The sequence below is a fragment of the Panthera onca genome, chromosome D3 (assembly GCF_046562875.1).
Source record: "Panthera onca isolate mPanOnc1 chromosome D3, mPanOnc1 haplotype 2, whole genome shotgun sequence".
Lineage (NCBI taxonomy): Eukaryota > Metazoa > Chordata > Mammalia > Carnivora > Felidae > Panthera > Panthera onca.
In genome coordinates, this window is record NC_138350.1 from 65453428 (window position 1) to 65469892 (window position 16465).

General features: G+C 41.6%; 1 protein-coding gene across 1 annotated transcript in view; it reads right to left on the reverse strand.

Annotated features, from left to right (window-relative positions):
- Nucleotides 1-217: 217 nt before the first annotated feature.
- PSTPIP2 (proline-serine-threonine phosphatase interacting protein 2) overlaps nt 218-16465 on the reverse strand; it is a 73777-nt gene continuing 57529 nt past the window's right edge. The window contains exons 6-14 of the mRNA XM_078435282.2: nt 14426-14488; nt 8563-8661; nt 7948-7993; nt 6940-7019; nt 4263-4361; nt 3282-3378; nt 3083-3164; nt 1593-1627; nt 218-275 (exon numbers count right to left, since the gene is read on the reverse strand). Of these exons, the coding sequence (XP_078291408.1) occupies nt 226-275; nt 1593-1627; nt 3083-3164; nt 3282-3378; nt 4263-4361; nt 6940-7019; nt 7948-7993; nt 8563-8661; nt 14426-14488 (651 nt within the window). The 3' untranslated portion in view covers nt 218-225. The remainder of the gene's footprint in view (nt 276-1592; nt 1628-3082; nt 3165-3281; nt 3379-4262; nt 4362-6939; nt 7020-7947; nt 7994-8562; nt 8662-14425; nt 14489-16465) is intronic.

Genomic DNA, 16465 nt, shown 5'->3' on the forward strand with positions numbered 1-16465 from the left:
CCTCATTCAAGTAGGTATGGCATGGGCTCCAGTCCCCTTGCAATTGTGGGACCCAGAGAGGCCATTCCGCAGGATCACGTGCATCCACGGCATGGGTCAGCCTGAGGCAAGGCCTTGCTGCCTGCAGTGGTGTCGTAAAGAAGCTTCAGAGACTTCAAAAACACAATCAATAGTCTAAATGCAACTTGAAAATTATGTGAAAATTAAAGGTTCTTACCACTGATGTTACTGGTAGATCAGACTGTAGTCATCAACCAAAGAATAATCAGGGTTATCTGCAAAGGGCAGAACAGAGCAACATTAAGCTAATACTGCTTCGTGGTAAGATTCTTAGCCCTTTTCAAATCAAGACATTCCACTTAAAGATTCTACTGACTGCCCTTCTGTAAAAAGAAAACATATCCGGCGACGAAACCTACCCATGAAAATCAAGACTACACACAGAAGATTCACGCATACATTCTGGAAATCACTACCACGATTTCATTGCCCTTTTTCATCCATGTGCAGATAGCGGCACCTAGAGTAAAGCCATCTTCAAGGCTTAGCTTAGATTTCAAGCTAAGACATAGACAAAAATCAGTCCCACATTATCAGGTGGTAATTGTTTTATAAAAATAAAATAACAGGAACACCTAGGTGGCTCAGTCAAGCACACAACTTTGGCTCAGGTCATGATCTCCCAGTTCATGAGTTTGAAACCTACATCAGGCTCTCTGCTCTAAGCGCAGAACCTGCTTCAGATCCTCTGTCTCCCTCTCTCTCTCTGCATCTCCCCCACTCACACTCTCTCATTCTCAAAAATAAATAAACATTTAAAGTAAAATAACTTAAATCCTTATATTTTTCAAAGATATTATTATAATTTCAGGTCCTAAACTTCTTTTCAGTCACTGAAGTTTTAGTAAGCCATGATATGCAGCATAAGTTCCCTCTTCCCTTGAACATAGGTAAGTATACCTTTCTTTTACTCAAAAAAATAGATATTTGTTGAGCACCTCCTATGTGCTCAGGACTGTGTTAAGTGCTATGAGTGATACAGGAGAAAACCAATTATCCACCTTCAAGGATCTTATAATTATCCAAGGAATAAAACTAACAACAATGACAACAAAAAAGCTAAAATGTGTGGTTGTCCTAGAGGTGTCATAGGAGTTCTGATAGGATTTAAAAAGAGACCAAGTCATGAGTGACAGACCCAGTTATGGCCAGTATGCAGATATATACTATTAGGTTATGTGTTTCTAGACATAACTTCTATCAGTTACGTTTCTGTGTAATCCAAAGGAAACTATACTTTGCTTCTCTTATGGTCCAAGTTGAAATAATCTCTTAGGTAAGACTGCCTTATAATAAGTTTCTTTTGGTACTCCAGGAACTGAATTCTCTTTGACAGGCAATAAAGTAGACCCCTAATTACCAAAGTCTACTCTTTGACAAACAGTATTACATCAAGATCCTGATACAGGCTCGTTCTCTTGAGAATTTATTTCTATTTATTCCCTTCTTTCCCTTTATTTCAACATTCTAGCTACTCAACCTTAAAGAGAACCTGACATGAGTATTTTGAAAGGTCTTTCTTGACATCGTACCTGGTAAACTTTTAGGAACTGGGAGAGGTCCTCTCCTGTAAGAGATGAAAACCAAAGTCTTTCAGATAAGTTCTCATTAGTTTGTAATTTTTGTCTTCACGCCCCAATCATACTGCAAGCTAATCAGATCTGGTTTCTGTTCTGAAGAGTCAAGAAAAGTTCAGATGAAGCAAAAGCCGGGCAACACTGACGTACCGGAATCTAGGCTGCCGGCATTCTATTGTGCTGGTGAGCAGGACAGCAGGATGCACAGGACTCAGGAAGCCCAGAGCCCCGTCCCAGCACCCCAAACAGGCAGGAGGAAAGTCTCTACTGTGGAGCATGTGGTTTCCTGACCTCCTGGTCCCTCAACATCTCCACACGTAAAATGGAGAATCCAAGCAATTTCCACCTCACTGCGAGGATTAAATGAGCTCATTCACATGACCTGTTCTGAATGGCACCTGGTGTTCTTAAATACTGATGATGACCATGCAATCCTCCCTCAAATACTCCCTTCTCTTTAAAAACTGGAATGGAAATTCAACAGCTTAGATTTCAAGTTGACTGTGCGGGAAACAGAAGTTTCTTTTCTCTCAGGTAAAGCAGGGGTGGCAAACTCTTTCTGCAAAGGGACAGTAAATGACGTAGGCTCTGCTGGCCACTAAGGCAGCTCTGTCACAACTCTGCCAACTCTAATGCAAAAGTAGCCGCAGAAAAAATGTAAATGGATGAGCATGATCAGGTCCCAATAAAACTTTATATGAACACTGACACATGAACTTCATATCATTTCCATGTGTCACAAAATAGTATCCTTTTCTTCTTTTTTCAGCCAGTTATAAAAACCATTCTTTACTCTTGGGTCCTACCAAAACAGGTAGGTCAGTTGACTCACAGGGGGACAGAGTTCTGCTTTCTACAAGCTCTACGAAAAGTATAGGATTCATGCGTGAATCATAATAATCACACTCAAGCATAATATGGTCCTCCTTAAACTATGACTGGTAAAATCCACTTAACATTTGTCCTAAAAATGCTACTTCTACTCCTGAAATCATTGTTTCACTATATGCTGACTAATTTGGATGTAAATTTTAAAAAAATAAAAAATAAAATTTAAAAAAAAACGCTAATTCTCCAAATCTAGCAACCTCACTTAAGCAAATGCAGGGGTAGATGTGTTCCAATATCTCTTAGAACACTAATGATAACAACACTTATTAAAAGTATTTTTCTTCGGGGGGCCTGGGTGGCTCAGTCAGTTAACTGTCCAGCTTCGGCTCAGGTCATGGTGTCACAGTTTGTGAGTTTGAGCCCCACATCGGGCTCTGTGCTGACAACTCAGAGCCTGGAGCCTGCTTTGAATTCTGTGGCTCCTTCTCTCTCTGCCCTTCCCCTGCTCACATTCTCTCTCTCTCTCTCTCTCTCTCTCTCTCTCAAAAATAAATAAACATTAAAAAAAATTTTTTTAAGTATTTTTCTTCATGTGAAAGGTAGGTGGTTATTACCTTGGTAAGTTGGGCCCTGGAGCCTTTCCCTGTGGGGCTGTATTCTTCTGGGGGCAGTAGAAATTCTCATACACAATGGGTGCTAGGGAAATTAAGAAACAAAATATTAAGATGCTGGTGTCTCCCATTCTCAATGACATGTGCACAAAAGACTAGCAGAATTGCTTAAATAAATGCCCCGCCCCACCACTCCATTCACCTGGTGGAGTCTGTCCAGTTTTTTGTTGGTTCACAAAGTACTCAATGTCCTTCTCAATGCTGCATGCCTCTAAGCTCTTACGGACTTCTTCATACATCTGACAAAAAGAAGACAAATCAAGCGTAGAGGTATGTCTGTGAATAATTGTGACACAGCTTATTAAAACAGGTTTGATGAATGGCTGGCTCTTCCAAATTTTGTTTTGAAAAGAAAAAGAGACATTCCTAAGTCCCAGATTCATATAAAGGGATTTCTCTGGTGCATATCTGCTATTAAAATTGTTTTAAAGATGACAAGAAATGTTATCTCTGTGACTGCATAAAAACCTTCACAGAAAGATTTGTCTTTAACACTGACGGGACAAAGAAAATAGATACTAAGACCAAAGCCACACACAAAATGCAAAGATGAATTAACTTGGAAAAAGCTCTTCTAGTCAATTCTACAGGTTTTCTAGGTGTTTGATTTTTCTCCTAAAGTGAATGTCCCATCCAAGTGAGGGTGGCTATTTCTTAGCAAAGAAGGTTGTGATAATTTGATTCTAATCCCTCTTGAGGTCTGGAAACCCCATGAGGGTTTCTGTGCACAACTTAAACCCGGATGTTGGCTGTGGGAATGCTGCTGAAGTAAATCTTGAGCCCTGGCATGATCATTAGCCCAGGCATGGGTCAGTCTCCTAGTGCTTGGTGGTGTCCTGGAGTGACCCTTTGTTATGACATCTCTGTCTTCCATAAACTAAACTACATTTGGGTCTCCCTTTTCCGCTCTCCTGCCCTGTGAATTCCTTAAAGAGAAAGTCATGGTGGCAAAGCAGATTTGGAGTCAGGCAGTTAGGTGTTTATTTGGGTCTTTCTATCAGCTCACTGTGTGGCCTCGGGCAAGTCACTGTACCTCTCTGGGCCTCAAATGAGGAGGGTGCACTAATAAATGCCTATGGTTCCTCCCACTCTCATGAATCCTCCATGGATGCTTCTGACTTACCTCATCACTTGTGACACATTGTTGTGACAGCTGATTCATGTGTAACCACAACGCATTCCGAAAGAAGTTTATTCGTTCACATTCTTGAGCTTCGAACATCTGCGGAAACATAACTACATGTCCGTACATATACAGAGAAGAGAGACATTTGTCTAGACTGGCTATGACTTAAGAAACAGTGTCAACCCTCATTATCTGTAAGCTTATTGTCCCATTTAGGATATTCCCTGCTACCAAGGAAATTCATAAACTCTTACCGCAGGCAAAGAATGCAAATAGTATTCTAATATGGTATTGACACAAACAGGATTGGATATAGTTCTGAAGGTAAGAGGTAATGATGAGCCCAGATGCCAAGGGTCTAACCCGAATTCCAGCTAACATTTCCGACTGCCTGGTGGGCATCTCCACGTGGGCAGCTTGCCAGAGCCTCACATTCAAATTCCCCTATGACTGAATATTGGCAAGATGATTATAATCACTGAAGTTCACGAGAACGTGGGGGAACCCGCACTTGTCCTCCAACTCTGTTTATGTTTGAAGGTTTCTTTAACTAAAAAAAGTTTTTTAAGAAGTCACTTCCTGAACAATAGCTTCTTGGACATAAGCAAGTATCAACTTTCGGAAAATCAAGCTATTATTCTATAAAGGGGATGCTATTCAACAGTGGATGTTATATATTAATGTACTTTTTAAAGGTTGAATATAACACTATTACATTTTAAAACTTTTTATCATGTAGAACTTCAAACATAGATAAGAACAGAGAAAATAGTATAATGAATGCACATGTACCCTTCACCAGCTTGAACATGTATCAATTCACAACCAATTCTGTTTTATTATATCCCTACCAACTCATCTACTCCCTAGGATATTTTGAAGCAAATACATTATTTTAATTGGAAACCTTTTAATATTTAGTATTTAGCATACTTGGTATATATGTAGTGTTTATTATATTTTGTATTTATGTAGCATATAAACAGTAGATTTTATGTGATTTTTATTATAGAATACTTCGCATGGACAGAATCATAGAGAGCAATATAATGAATACATACATATTGACCACCTCGCTTGGTCAACAAGTTTGGCCATATTTGCCTCAGATTCTGTTTAAGCTCCTTGTGTGCTTTCTCCAAACTCGATCCCCTTCTTCCTTCCCCACAGATAACCATTGTCCTAAACTTTATCATTCCTATGCAGGCTTTTCTAATATTTGTGTGTCTATAAAATGCATATGATACTGCTCTGCATGTTTTTAAACCTTAAAAAGGGGGACTTATTCTAGGTTTTTCCATGAGAGTGTGGAGTCACAGAAGTAAAGCAGAAAAGAGTGTTTTAGGAAGGGGATAGTGACCCACAGTGTTAGATAGTAGACACAAGCCAAATAAGATCAGGAACTGCAAAGGCCTGCTGGACCTCACACCACAGAGATGTCTGGTTCCTCAGCAAGCAGCAGCAGGGGTGACAAACCCCAGATGCAGCAGGCTGGGACAGGCAGGGGCAATGAGCCTGTGAAGACAACTCCTTCAGGAAGCCTGGCTGTGAAGAGAGGAGAGGGCAGCAGACAGGAAGCAACAGCCAGTGCCAGTAGGTTGTAACACCAAGAATGAGCTGAGTTGTCCAAACAATGGTATAAAAAGTTCACACTGAAGGGAGCTTTGCACAGGCATGAGGGAAAGACAGCTGGATGATGGGATCTTGAGCCCAGATGGAAGGATAGGATCTTGATAAGGCAGGGGCAGCCCCTTTTCAACTAACAGGAGAAAAGGAGGGGAGGGGGGTGTAGATCAGTGATTCTCAGGCTTGAATTTGCGTAAGAAGCACCAGGGGAGTTATAAACAGTACTGCACCTAGGTCCAGAGTTGGTCTGAGAATTTGCATCTCTATCAAATTCCCAGATGATGCTGATGCTACACGTCCTGGGATTTCACTTTGAGAACCACTGGTAAGAAAAACTATAGACAGGCTAAAAGAAACTTGAGGAAGTTTCCAAGTTATGTCTTTATTTTCTCCAGGAAATTGTAAGTGAGGTCACATGCTCAAAATGAAGCAGGAGGTAATGGTGAAATCAAAGGTGTAAAGGGAGTAAGAACTTCTTTTTTTTTTTTTTATGTTTATTTATTTTTGAGGGTGTGCCAGCAGGGGAGGGATAGGGAGAGGGGGTGGAGGATTCAAAATGGGATCTGTACTGACAACAGAGAACCCAATGCCTGGCTCTCAAACCTCGAGCTCATGACCTGAGCTGCAGTCAGACGCTCAACCAACTGAGCCACCCAGGTGCCTGAGTGAAAACTTCTAGCTCACCTTCTATCTGCATTCTCCTTATTGGAAAACAAGTTCAGGCAAGGCTCTTGAAAGATAATTATTTAATCACCCATTAACTGATTCAGCTATTTCGTATTTGCACTAACCAAACGTTGGAGGAAGTCCTTGAACAGAGTCAGACACAATGCTCAGGACTGGGACAGGGCAGAAAGATGAGGCTTGGAGGAAAATATCCCAGTTCCATCCATCCTATACTTACATTTCTGATTTCTAACTTGGCCTCAAGCAATTCTATGAGAATTGGGGCCCTGTAATAAGGGGGTGGTGCATTTCTGGCAAAGTAGACTCCCCAAATTCTCGGAGGAAGACCCATCCCCTCCTGAGCAGCCACCGGTTCTGGTACCTCGCAGGCCTTGATGTGCTCGATCTGCCAGTCTTCGCGGACTTTGTCCAGAGTGTTGATGTGCATCATGTACGCCTTGTCTGCAGTGGAGGGGAAGGGCCTGGGTTCAGAAACCAGGCAGGAGCAGGGTGCGCAGACCCACTGCCCAGCTCACCTGGATGGCAAACGACACTCGCCAGAGTCACACTGAGCTCACAAGACCCCATGGAGCTCTGAACAGTGGGAGGCCATATCCATCTCTCTCTCTCACAATATATTTGTGAAATAAGCACTTTCTTTTTAGACATTAAACCAAGCCAAGTAAGAAATGTTTCAAGGGGAAGAAAAAAAAAAGGAAATGCTTCAAGGAAGGAGAACAAAGGCTGACAGGAACTTCAGCCAGAGTTCTCTTGAGCTAATTCAACCTCAATAGCTTCCACCCATTTCCATTTTCAGGAAGATTAGACAGTGAGAGGTGCAGAGAACTACCAAGTGACTTTGGTTTTGGGTTTAGAGACTTCTTAAATGACCACGGTCACAAGAGGCTTGGCTCCTGCAGAATACTCTGGGATCAGAAGGCTTTGCAAACACCTGGCTTGGATCTCAGGTTTCAGCCATGACAAGGCCTTGCAACTTGGCTGTTTCCTTCATAGCAGATAAGAGTTATCAGGGCTGAAATGGGCTTTTAAGACAGATGTTCCTAATAAATCAGAATGAGTACCTGCTTACAAAGCAGCTGTCACATGACCTCCCCCCCCCCCCCCCCCCCCGCACCACCACCATTTAATTACAAGTACGGCTCAAGAAGGCAGTGGCCAGAAACAGCTGTCTCACTTTCCCAGGTTTTGATATACCTTGTCTCCCTCCGTGTCCTCCCTTTCTCCCTTCTTCCCTCCTGCTTTCTTGTTAATCCCACTGTCTGTCCATACATTCTTGTATGATATATAAAAATACCTTTCCCGACAGATTCAGCATAATGTCAGCCCCCTCCCCACAAGCCTCCCCCATCCCTGGGAGCAGCCCCCTCACCTGAGTCTTCGACTGCAGTCTTCGAAGTTGCCAGTTTCACGAAAAGCTGTGAGGACACACAAAGAACAAGAGATGGGGAATGCTGGGTAGAGCTCCCACAGGCAAAACAGGTTTGAAAGCAATGGCTGTGAAGAGACCCGTGTTCCACATCTTACCTGTGTTTCTCTCAGCCAACCGTTCAACTTGCCCTCTAATCTTAGCACCACAGGGAAATGGCCATCAAGCACCTTGCCCCATGGTATCCTAAAGACATAACCCCTGCCCTCTGGTTGCTGACAGTCTTCTACCAGATTACATAAAATTGATAATGTGCCCAAGCCTGAGGTGGCCTGGCTACAAAGAATACTTCAGTCTTGAAGAAAGATGAAAAAACTAAAACCCTCTCCCCTACTTCTTATCACCCTGTTCCCTTCCCCACGGCCACGCTTCTCCAGCTCCTCCCGAACCCCAAAACTGTGACAAGGGACTTTCTGGGCCAGAGGATCCTGACAGCCCAAAAGCAAGATATTGCCAGGGACTTAGGACGCACGTCCATTTTTCATTAAGATTAGTAATTGGCTTTAGTTTCAAATACATAAAGCTCAGATTTTTCAGGCTGTCGGCTCTCCCAGGTACCTTTTCTTGCTGCTTCGGGTTCACCACGTTGGCGCTCCGGTGGACAGCCTGCTCTGCTTCGTCTTTGTCCCGGCATTTCTGCACATAGGTCTTCTTTGCCTTTGTTGTTATGTGCCAAAAGAGGACCAAAACAGGTAAGCGGAACGTGAGCCTGCAAAGCAGCAGCCCGAGCCCACCGAGCCCAGCAAAGGACAGGGTGCTCTGGTCAGTGCCGTGATCACCGCCAGATGGTGGGCACCCTGGCAGCAAAGGCTCCTTCTTATCTATTTGTGGAAGGGCTCTTTAGCCTTTTTCCAAACTACGTGTGTGGTGGCAGCCTGATCAAGGAAGTAATAACTCCAGTTCGGCAAACACAAAGTATGTGGGCTTTAAAAACTGGAACAAAAGATGGGATTTGAAATAGGCAAAATCAAAATATGTATATAACTGTAAGGTGTATAATCTAGGGGCTCCTGAGTGGCTCTGTTGGTTAAGCGGCTGACTTCAGCTCAGGTCATCGTCTCATGGTCCATGAGTTCGAGCCCCGTGCTGACGGCTCCAGAGCCTCGAGCCTGCTTCAGGTCCTGTGTCTCCCTCTCTTGCTGCCCCTCCCCCGCTCACGTTCTGGTTTTCTCTCTCTGTCTCTCAAAAATGAATAAACATTAAAAAACAATTTAAAAAAAGATGTGTAATCTAACGTTTATGTAACATAACCCTCAGAACTTAGATGCCACCACTTGACCATAGTAATTGTAATTATGCCTCAATATTCTAATGCACCCACCCTAGCAGGTGACAAGGGCATGGATCCCATCAATTCTGTCACTCAAGCATAGCCATGTTCCTTTTTGATTTAAAAAAATCTGTTTGAGCTAGTTTATTTTTTTATTTTTATTTTTAAAGTTTATTTTGAGAGAGGGAACATGCACGGGAGTCGGAGAGGAGCAGAGAGAGAGAGAGAGGGAGAGAATCCGAAGCAGGCTCCACACCAGCAGCACAGAGCCAATGTGGGGCTCAAACTCATGAACTGTGAGATCATGACCTGAGCCAAAACCAAAGGTCAGACACTTAACCAAGCCACCTCGGTGCCCCTGTTTTAACTAGTTTAAAAGTAGACCCTGGTCTATCCTGTGCTGCCATCACTACCATTAGTATGAAAACAGTTCTCAACTATATAGTTAGCAAATCAAATAATTTTCTGTTTCACCTATTGAAGCAAAGACTTAACTTACTCAAACAAAGCAAAGCTGTGAGTCAGCTAATAAATAAGAATGTTGTTCCCCCCCCAAAACTGCTTGACCAAGAATGAAGACTCCTTTGCAGAGATGGTTTGTGCAATTCTCGGCATCCTCTGCAATTCAGTTGAGGTTAACCTTTCAGTAAACAACCATACAATTCTCTATATATGCTACACACACATAGAAGTTTCATAATTTTTCATAATTGTAAGCACATAAGATATTCATGCAGCAAATTCCTTTTGTAACAGTATGTGATAGACATTTTTCTATGTCAAGCATGATCCCTGTAGCTGAACATTTTTTTTTTAATGTTTATTTTTGAGAGAGAGACAGAGAGTGAGCAGGGGAGGGACAGAGAAGAGAGGGAGACACAGAATCCGAAGCAGGCTCCAGGCTCTGAGCTGTCAGCACAGAGCCCGACGTGAGGCTCGAACCCATGAACTGTGAGATCGTGACCTGAGTCGAAGTTGGACGCTTAACCGATTGAGCCACCTAGGCGCCCCTGTAGCTGAACATTTTAAAGGTTGTAAACACATACACACACACACACACACACACACACACACACACACACACACATGCCATAATTTTAACTATCTCTCTATCAGTGGACACTTAACTTGTTTCCCATTTTTTATAACATAAAAATATTCTGATTTTGTTTTGGGTAGTATGAATTTATTTATACGGGTCAAATTCCTAGAAGTGTAATTGTTTGGTAAAAGAATATGTATATGTGCAACTTCCTTCCAAAATGACCACACCAACTGGTACTCCCACCAGCAGTATATGGAGTAAATTTCCTCACTTTCACCAACACCAAGCTTGGACAATATGCCTGACCTTTTCTAATATTAGAGGAGAAAATGTCAGCATAAAGTTGTGTTATTTGTATTTATTTCATGACCACTAAGGTGGTATGTCCTTTCTCCTTCATGTCTTTTACCTGCTTTCCTATTGGAGAATTCCATATTTTCATTGAGTTTTTTTCCATTGTTTTTTTTTTAATGTTTATTTTATTTTTGAGAGAGAGACAGAGGGTGAGTGGGGGAGGGGCAGAGAGAGAGGGAGACACAGAATCTGAAGCAGACTCCAGGCTCTGAGCTGTCAACACAGAGCCGGATGCAGGGCTCAAACCCATGAACCAGGAGATCATGACCTGTGCTGAAGTTGGATGCTCAACTGACTGAGCCACCCAGGCACCCCTTTTTCCATTGGTTTTTAAGAGCTCAGTCTATATTAGGAACACTAACTGGCTATCAGTTATGTAAGTTACAAATATTTTCCCCCATTTGTTATCTCTCTTTAAGCCATGTATAAGATATTTTTTCTTTTGCTCTAAAGTAGTCTTAAATTTTAATGCTGTCAGTTATCAATCTTTCTCTACCCTACTTTATTTTTTAATATGGCATATTAAATATTTTTTCTCTGTTGCTACATATTCATAAAGGTCATATAACTAATATTTCTCCATTTTTTAGTCACTAAATAATTTACAATTTTCATTATTTTACGAGTGAATAAGTTCATGCCTTTGCTTTTCTTTTTTGGGATGATTTCCTAAAAATAGAGTCTTAAATTCTTAGTATAAGACTGAGCGGATATGATCACATTTATGGTCCTAAATAATTTTTTAAAGGTTATACATACAAGCTTTTGAAAAGATGGAAAGATGTAATTTTCCCTATTCCTCCACATAAGTACAATTAAAAACCCTGGACACTCTGTATAAAACAAACATAAGACTCTGAAAGGTGGAGAGAAGGCAGACTGGCTAGCAACCCTGGTCTGAGAAGGGTGACCCACAAGTAAGTTCTCTTGGTTTTTTCTTTGCCTCATATATCACAGACTGAGTGCCAAAGAAGCAGGCAACCAAGAAGTGGCAATGAGCAAAAACAAGAAGTCCCAACAAAAACCTGCCCTCTCTAGCCAAAAGACCAGAAAAGGGACAGTCTACCAGGAGAGAAACCTTGAGAAAATAACCATTCTACTGCAGCCAAGCACCACCTAAAAAAACTGTGGCCTGCCCCCCATACATCCAGCAAAGGACAAGCAGGGAGTCTAGACTTCCACTCTCACCAAGCTATAACAGGATGCCCAACTTCCCTGCCAAGATGGTTTCAGAGAAAGACAAATAGGGAACTGGAGGCTTCATTCTTACTGGGAGGTACCAGCCCTACACATAGTGCCAGTGGAAACCATGTGGGCAACCTGGACTTCTACGACCCCTGCCTGGCAGTCACAAGGTGCCTGCTGGGGTGGTGTCAGAGAAGGTCTAGTGGAGGGTCAGAACTTTAACCACCTCTCTGTAGTAACACAGCCACACAAACCCTGTGGTTTCAGTGGAGGCCAATGGGAGAAACCTGGATTTTTACCCCATAAAGGAGTAATGAGGCAGGGGACCTCACTGTCCCCTGCTAGAGGTGTCAGAGTAATCCAGCTGAAACAGAATGTTTAAATAAGATCCAGAGTCTTGTAACATAATACCTAAAATGTCCAAAACCAAATGACTGTCACTAATCATACCAAGAACGAGGAAGAGCTGAAACTGAATCAGAAGGCCTTCAATAGATGCCAACATTAAGATGACAGAGATTGTTAGAATTATCTGACAAAGATTTTAAAGGAGCCATCATAAAAATTCAATAAGCAATTACAAAAACACTTAAATGAGAAAACAGATGGTTTGGGCAAAGAACTAGAAAAGTTCAGTAAACACATAAAAGCTATAAAGAAGAACCAAATGGAAATTTTGGAACTAAATAAACACACTAATGAAAATTAAAAACTCAATGGATGGACTTCAGAATGGAAGAGATAGAAGAAAGAATCAGTGAAGTGGAAAACAGAGCAATAGAAATTACCTAATCTGAACAACAGAGAGAAAAACAGGCTGAAAAAAATGCATAGATGGGGCACCTGGATGGATCAGTGGGTTAAGTGTCCAACTCTTGATTTCAGCTCAGGTCATAATCTCACAATTCCTGAGATCGAGCCCTGCATGGGCTCCATGCTGACAACATGGAGCCTGCTTGATATTCTCTCTTGTCCTCTCTCTCTGTCCCACCCTGCTCATGCTCTCACTCCCTCTCTCAAGAAAAATAAATAAACCTCAAAATAAACATATAGAGCCTCATGAACCCTTGGGACCATAACAAAAGATCTAACACATTCATGTCCTTGCAATCCAAGGAAAGGAAGGTGAGCTAAAAAACTACTTGAAGAAATAACAGCTGAAAACTTCCCAAATTTGGCAAAAGATATAAAACTACAGATTCAAGAAGTTGATCATACCCCAAACAAAATAAACCCAAAGAAATCCATGACACTACATATATAGGTGAACTTCTGAAAACTAAAAAAAAAAAAGAAAGAAAGAAAGAAAGAAAGAAAGAAAGAAAGAAAGAAAGAAAATATCTTAAAACAGAAATGACACTTTACCTACAAGGAAAAACCTATAACCAGTGAAAACAGCCTTTGACACTGAAGGGGAAATCAAGATATTCTCAGATGAGGAAAAACTAAAAGTATTTGTCAATAGTAGACCATCCTGAAGATGGCTAAACTCTCTAAGCAAAGGAAACTATAAAAGAAGAAACGCTGGAATATCAAGAGGAAAAAAGGACACAGCAAGCGAAAAATGAGTTAATACAATAGTCTTCCTTTTTCTTGAGTTTTCTAAATCACTTTTGATAGTCGAAGCAAAAATTATAATACTAGCATGGCTCTGCAGGCAGGTAGAAGAGATAGTTAAGAAACTTGCATTTCACTAGGGTTTTCTCTTGAATTGTGAGAAACCTTGTCCCAGATTGCTCAAAACACAGAAAGTCTGGGAACAACCATGTATGGACCAATGCTATTTCTGCAGTTACAATGACATCATTCCCTATTTCTCAGTTGCTTTGGAGGTGCCATGCATCACAGAAAAAAAATGACGCGGAGCAGACTGCATATGTCATTGACATTGGTGACATTTTCTTTTTTAACTGGGTTACCACACATCATGTCACATAGAACATCATGATGATACTTCTGTACAAATATGGAATCATGGATGTTTCAGTAACAGAGTTCACTGTGTCCAGAGTGAACAGATTTAGGAAAGCTAGAGGGAGGGCCCTCGCAATTTGTCTTAGCTCTGTCTTGTTAAGTGTGTGTGTGTGTGTGTGTGTGTGTGTGTGTGTGTGTGTGTGTTTAAATAGATTACTTACAGAAGGCTCTTACAGTTTGTAGATCCTAAAACATGAAGGGCTCACTCAGTAAAATAGGTAAGAAACCAAGATTCAAAATAGTCACAGGGGAAAAAGCTAACATCCAACAAGATAAATGGCATGTGATACAGACACTTTTGTGTCTTGGCCTGAAATATTTCAATTGACTTGTAGACTTTCCCAGGTTACCAGAAAGTCACCATCATTTTCTTTCCTCTATCTTGTTTCATCCTCCGTCTTTCCAAGGCCTTAAAAAGCAGGAAAGTCAAACTTCTAAAGGTTGTTTTCCCAAACCACTGCACTAGTCCATAATATTATTAAAGTACTATTTTCAGGAATATGCTCCTACACAGCACAGGATTTCAGAAAATGTCACCATGGCAAAAAAAAAAAAAAAAAAAAAAAAAAAAAATGCAATAAACTGAGACTCACATCCATAGTTTTCTTGAACTGTAAGCTCCTTTGTTTATGGGCAGCATCCATTATAAGCTCTGTCTGTGAAGAGAGGACAAGCACTATTAATAAAAAACAAATTACTGTTAATGCCAGCTTATCTTGAGGAGTAAGTGTTCAACGTGGATTACCTCACTTAGTCCTCACACACCCAGAAGGTAGATGTGCTATTTATTACTCCCTTTTTGCAAACAAGGAAACTGTAGCAGAGAGGCTGAACAACCTGCCCAAGGTCTTACGGCTGCTCAGTGGTAAGGCCCGCCCTTGAACTTGGGCAGGACTGTTGAGAATCACTGATCATCCTTGGAGCTGTCTCTTCCGTAAACCTGGAATCAAGGAACTTAGGTTTCAAAAAAGATTTAAAAACCTTTGTTAAGGCACCATTCATATTTTAAAAGGGGTGTTTATTCTGTAAGCCTGTGTCAGCACAATAAAATTAGGGACTCATAAATATTCACTCCTCTTGTATCCACCAATAACACACCCTAAACCAGCAAGGAGCTGGGGCAGTATGAAGAAAAGAAATGTTTGTAGGACAACTAAAAGAAGGTATTCTCCCAGCTAATCCCAGCTAATCCAGGAAAGGTAAACTACTCTGCTGAGTTCACTTGAGAGCAATTTCTTTGTTGTGGCTCTGATAATAACCCTTTCATTACTCAAAATAATGGTGCTAATGGTAAAAATGTATGTCTCAGACATAATAGTAGTTGCCATTTATCAAGCATTATTATGTGCTAATCAGTTTTCATGCATCCCAACAACTGTAAGTACTCTTATCCCCATTTTGGGGGGGATTAATTTACCCAAGCAAGTAGTAGAGTTGGGATTTGGGCACAGCCTGACTCCTGTGCCCTTGTTCCTAATCATTACCCTCACCTACCATTATCCTTATGATAGCTCTATAAAATCAAACGGGCATATAAAAAACCAAGAGGTGCAGTAATTCAAAATGAGCTATGGCATTGCTCTCGTGCAAAATGACACAATGCAAAATAATAACTCTGAAAATGATGTTCAAATGTGGTTTCTCTTTCTTCTGGAGAATTACATTTTTGTCTGTTACCAACACAAACATGGCTGGATGGATTTTCAAGATATCTGGATGGAATGTTTGGGATGGTCTGACTTCAAATATAAGCTTTGTGGAATACATGAAATTCTGTTGGGGATCCCCAAGGGGCCTTCAGAGAACTGAACAGCCATCTTCCAGCCCAGCTGAAATCGAGGACTAAGAGGTGGGCCATGCATCTGCTAACAGTGAAGATCCTGTAGACACAGAGAACAGGCATGAGCCCCACGCGCAGAGTCTCATGGGAAGGCCCTTGTCATCACAGACAGGAAGCTGTGTGGTTCACTTGAGCACCTAGGTACCTCTACCAGGAAGAGGAGCTGGGTTTATTTATTAATGGTTCCTGATTTCCCCAAACTCCATGGAGCAGATCACTCAGCACTGTTGGTCTGTCCTGTGGTCTTTGCCAGTCCAAAAATATATATTGCCTTTCTTCCAGTTTGGGAGCTGCCACTATTTCATAGTTTATGGCCTCAGCCAGGCCTCCTTATGTCCAACTCACACATAACACCTGCTTCCAGCTCCTCTCAGGTGGCTACAAAGTTCTATTAGTCAGACCTTTTCCCTTCATCTTCCTCTCTACCTTGGAGGATCCCTGGCACCTGTATGAGAACAGGACCCTAGAGAGAGAGAGAGAGAGAGAGAGAGAGAGAGAGAGAGAGAGAGGTAGTCTGGCTCTAACCTGACAGTTGTGAGCCCTGGGGGCCCAAGAGGTGATAATTGCTCAAAGCCATTCAGTGACACCAAGTCCAGATCTGTCTGTTACCTCACTTTGATTTAAGTCTCCTCATGTCTGTATTCACTTATAGAATGGCCTATTCTTGGCAGGTCTTCAAAGGCCAAACCCAATGGAAATCTAATTGTCTTATTATTGATAACACAAAGTAGTACAAGAACTATCACCTCTGCTCTAGGGTGGGGAGAAGCAGAAGGGAGGGGCAAAGGAAGAA